Raw genomic sequence first — 5,267 nt, 5'->3', positions numbered from 1 at the left:
AGTTATTCTGTGAAAGAATTATTCCTTAAGTAGTTGTTTTGTGAACAGTTATTTTATAAAAAAGTTATCCAATGAATAATTATTCTATAAAATAACTTTCACTAAAACAACTTTATCACTTGTTATGATTTATTTTTAATTTTAACAACTTTAGAGACATTTATAAGAATAAAATATTAGTAATCAAAATCAAATACCTAAAAATGGTGAAACTGATTTTAGTGATTAAAAATAATAGTAGAAGTAAAATTAATTATTGTAGTAACGAAATTAAAATTAGTGATAGAGTATGTGTAGATATAAAAATAGTTATGATGGTGAGATGAATTGCAATGAAAAGGAAAATGACTTTAAACCTTAAACCTTAAATAAAAAATTAAAAAATTGTTAAATTATTTTAATGTTAAATAATAATTTTGAAAATAAATAATAAAAATTTATTATATAATAATATATATTTATTATTTCATAATTTTTATATAAAAAATTAAAAAAAAGAAAAAGTCATAAGTTGTAAGTTGAAAGATTTAAGGTGATAGAGGTACCGAAAATCAATTTGGATTTCAACAAAGCGGTTGATACGGAAAAGAATGACAACGGGCCAAGGTACGGTTACATCCAAGCGGGTGCTAAATGCAAATATGCCTTTCTGAAAAGTCCTATAACACTATATGTATGCTCTCCAATTCCTGCTAGATATACTCACAATCATTGTCAAAAAACATAAATAGTTTCAATCTTATTCGAGTGTTGAGCATTTAGAAATGGCTGACGACAATAATTGAGCATTGGTGGCAATAGATTGAGAACCGAACAATTCCGTTGTTAATTTATTTACCTCTATATGAGAGCGAATTACATTTCACCATCCCAGATATCCTCAACTGTCTTGAACGGTCCATATTTGGAGATGTAAGCCACTCCGGGAACACCTCTGCTTTGTGGGATCTCATCTATCTTTTTCAACTCCTCCTCATTCAGTGACCAATCGAATATCTCAAGGTTTTGCTTCATTCTCTCCCCATTGAAACTCTTCACAATTACACTGACCCCTTGTTCATATGCCCATCTCAGAGATATCTGTTTTTGTAGTGATTAACCAAACTTTCAATGTGCCTTACTATAAACTTTATTTAAAAAAAAATCAAAGAAACAAAAAAAAAAAAAAAAGAGCAACTTTTTGTGGGGGAAAAAGCACCTGAGCAACAGTTTTCCCTTTTGACTTGGCAATTTCTTTCAGTACCTCGCACTCCATTACTCTATTGCTGCCCCAAGAGGTTCCATTAGCTCCCAATGGGGAGTAGGCTGTCAAAAAGATCCCCTTGGCTTTGCAAAACTCTCTTAGCTTCTTTTGTTGCCACAGTGGGTTCATTTCCACCTTGCAAAACATTATAGCAACTTCACTATCATTACTCCAAACCAAATTGAGAAGAGAGGGGGGTGGGGGGAGCCAGAGAGAGCGAGCTGTTACCTGATTAACAACCGGAGGGATCTTAGCTATGGTGAGGATGTCATTCAGCTTTTTGCAGGAAAAATTGCTGACGCCAATAGACTTTGTGAGGCCAAGCCTCTGGCAATCTTCCATGGCTGCCCATACAGAATTGAAATCCATGGGGAGGAAGTTTTCCTCCTTTATTGGGAATTCATAAATCCCAGGTTTTGAGGTCACGGGCCAGTGAATAAGAAAGAGATCAAGGTATTCCAATTTGAGATTTCTGCAGGAAAAAGTTTTAGACAAGAGTTACATGATGTTCCCCTGGATTAAATTTAAAAAACTTCATAGATAAGATTATATCAGGATGGTGGGAATGAAAGCGAGCAATATTTTTTTTTACTGTAAGCTCCTCTTGAGGGCAGGGACAACTAGTTCTTCGTGAGCATCGCCGCACCATAGCTTGGTAGTGATGAAAAGCTCATCTCGAGATTGAATTAATCCAATCGAAAATGCTTCTTGGATTGCTTCACCCAACGGCTTCTCTGACCCATACTTAGCGGCCGTATCAAAATGTCTAGAACCAAGTTTGATTGCTTGGAGAATTGCCATTTTTATAGCTTCTAATCCTACAGGTGGAGAGGCTGCCGTTCCCAAGCCCAAAAGTGGCATTCTCTTGCCACTGGAGGCCAATACATGTTCTGGAATACTGAAAGAAGTTGCTTCCAAGTGCGAAGTGGAGACCATCTTCTTAGCGGTGTAGATCTAATAGATCAAATTTTTTGATATTTCACAAGAAAAAAGAAAAAAAAAAAAAGACAGCTTTTGGCAAAATCTTGGATCCAGCAGCCTCCTTTGGCTTTAGGAGCCCTTGTTAAGTAGAATTTGTGGATCTTCTTTTAATTATTAATATTGTTAATCTACAAAGCAGAGAGGAACAGGAGAGGGAAAATAATAAAAGAACATGTAAAAGCATCTCACCAATAATTATTCTATTATAATTAACAAAAATAAAATATATTATTGATATTTTAATTATGATTATCAAATATCACATAATATTATCATGTCATTGAATATGTCATATGTCATATGACATTATCATATGGTATAATATATTATATCATATTATTGATTTAATGTTATAAATTTTGAAAAAAAAATTTTCTTGATGTGGCTATGCGTTGTGATACCTGATGACATCTGATAATGGATGGATGATAAAAAAATATTTACTCAAACTTCAATAATTAAATTAAAATTTTCTAAAGTTTAGAGATAATTTTAAAAATATAATCATAATTAAGTGATCAATGATATAATTTATTAATTAATCAATTATAATTTAACATTTTGCATATCATCAAAAATTAGATAGAACTCATACTTTTAAATGATAAATTCTTATATAATATATTTGTTAAAATTAACTAATTACAAAATTAAAATGAAAAAAATTATTGATAAAATAGTCCCATAAAAAACTGAAAACATATCTTAAAGTTATAGTGCGCTGGAAATCCACTAAGAGGTATTATTAAACAAATCTAAACAAGTTTGTGGGTGCTCGGATGCAAATACTCAAATCAGGTCTTAAAGTTATAGTGCGCTGGAAATCCACTAGGACGTATTATTAAACACACATAAACAAGTTTGTGGGTGTACAGAAGTCACTACCTGCAGCAAAGCACAATATTTACAAAATTTCTACGCTCACCGCACAATACTACAACACTACACATACTACATGGCTACTACACTAATACAACTAGTACGAGCAATAAAACGAAAGCTTATAAAATAAGCAATTTGCAGGCGAAGTTAACAAATTTATTAAATTGCTGGCTGTGAAACTTACAACACATCTTCAACTGTCAACAAAACACACTAATTGGTAGCAGAGAAATTACCACCAAGAGCTTCGGTGATGACTCTTAATACTATAATAGTATAATCTTGCTAAAGAAATTTACTAATAATTATTGAATTCAAAATGACTCGTTACAGATTCGTTCTTTGTCTAATGAAACTTTTAGTATTTGTTTAATGAGTTGGAGATGGCAAATTAATGCTACGATTTATTTAATGCAACTTTTATTGGTTGATTAACTCCAATTGGAGATTAATGAAGATATAGGGCTATACTCTGTTTTCATGGAGTCAGACTGAATGTACATATAGCAAGGCGGCGGACGGTGAGGTCTTGAGCATAGCGGGAAGAGGAACGGGAAATGTACTGTTTGGAAACGGAAGAGTAGATTTCGAGGGCTTTATCAGGGTCGTACTAAATGCGACGTTTGCTTTTGGCTTCGGAAATGGAAATGGATGATGACGAAGTGGCGGTAGCTGAGGTGGTGGTGGAATGGTGGCGGAGAGGAATAAAAGATGACATCCTCCTGGGGAATGCTTCGGGGCTTTGCTTAGAGTTCTAGGGGAGAGGAAATGACGGCAGCTGGACTCAATGGTGAAGTAAGAAAGGAGATCCGGAGAAGTTCAAAGTTTTTCTGGCTGAATCCGAACCCGATATGTGCAAGTGCATTGGTGAATGTTGTCATCCCTGCGGATCCATCACCTGGTGTGGGGAAGGTTAGTGTTTGTTTATTTGATGTTTACTATTTTTTTCTTCATGATAATTCTATTGTTTTAAGTATAAAAAGATAAAAATTTCTTTAACAAAGATTAAATAATTATTTAAGTTTTTTTTTTTTATCATTTTATTATAATCAATTGAGGTTTACATATTTATTTTTATCCAATTAAATCCTTAAATATATATTTTCATTCAATTAAATCTTTAAACATTTATTTTTATCCAATTAAAGATATGCATATTGATGGTTAACTAATTTTTTTTAATAAGAGTTCATATGATGAAAATAAATATTTGAAAGCTTAATTTATTATAATAAAATAATATAAAAATTAAATTATTATTTAATTTTAGTGCAAAGATTTATTTTATATTTATTATACCTTTTGATTAGCATACATTGCTGAAAGACATTTTTATATTTATTATGCCTTTTGATTAATATGCATTGCCGAAATGTTTATGCTAGTTGCACATGTGCATTCATCCCATTGCCGACTGTAATTCTTTGATATTATTAGGTATTTATAGAGTACTCAGACCTTGAAGGTTCCCTAAAGCCCATGTTGCCTTGATTGGACGAAAATTTGGTGAAAATCACGTTGTTGTTGTCTTCAATCGAGAGAAGAGGTTTGAACAGGGGGAGTACGAAGCCTAGTGTCATCTCTGCTGTGCATTATATTTGCACTGATTCCATGTTTAGGTCTGGACATTAGACATACACGGTTTATGAAGAATTTATTGACGACAGCCTGTAGCGTGAATCTCTGCTAAATTTTTGCTTTTAAACCAAACAGCGAACGGAACGTTAGACCGGTATAGATGATTTTAATGTTTTAATCTAATGTTTGGTGTACATACCTATTTCTGTTTGGGGTACGATTGATTTATGAATTTGAATCTCTTTGGGATCGTTGGACTTTGGAGGAATTCATATTTGCGTTTTCGGCTTTTGTATTATTTCGTTTGGGCTTTGAGCCCAGCATTCATTGATCATATGTAGGCTCAAGTCCAACCCATATTGTGTTTTATTATTATTATTATTATTATTATTATTATTATTATTATTATTATTATTATTATTATTATCTTGTTTATATTTTTACTTTTAATTTCATGTTTCCTTTTTTATTTCTCTATCATTTACGTTTTAATAAGGAATATGAGGGAATAAAAAAGGATGGAAATTCAAGACAATTTTTTGGAATCAGGATCTATTTGGGTAAAATTAAGAACCTAAATTGA

General features: G+C 32.2%; 1 protein-coding gene across 1 annotated transcript; it reads right to left on the bottom strand.

Annotated features, from left to right (window-relative positions):
* Positions 1–711: 711 nt before the first annotated feature.
* LOC111282405 ((1S)-1,7-diacetoxy-luvungin A aldo-keto reductase-like) lies at positions 712–2,311 on the bottom strand. Its single transcript, XM_022870470.2, has 4 exons — positions 1,836–2,311; positions 1,472–1,715; positions 1,199–1,378; positions 712–1,080 (listed from the first exon to the last, which is right to left on the bottom strand). The coding sequence occupies exons 1-4, from the start codon at positions 2,177–2,179 to the stop codon at positions 856–858; spliced, it is 993 nt and encodes a 330-aa protein (XP_022726205.2). The 5' UTR covers positions 2,180–2,311; the 3' UTR covers positions 712–855.
* Positions 2,312–5,267: the final 2,956 nt, after the last annotated feature.

This window comes from Durio zibethinus, chromosome 5, assembly GCF_047325235.1.
Source record: "Durio zibethinus cultivar Kanyao isolate XHJ-2024 chromosome 5, ASM4732523v1, whole genome shotgun sequence".
NCBI classification, from domain to species: Eukaryota; Viridiplantae; Streptophyta; class Magnoliopsida; order Malvales; family Malvaceae; genus Durio; species Durio zibethinus.
The sequence above is the reverse complement of the archived record's forward strand: the minus strand, read 5'-3'. Positions and strand labels throughout refer to the sequence as shown.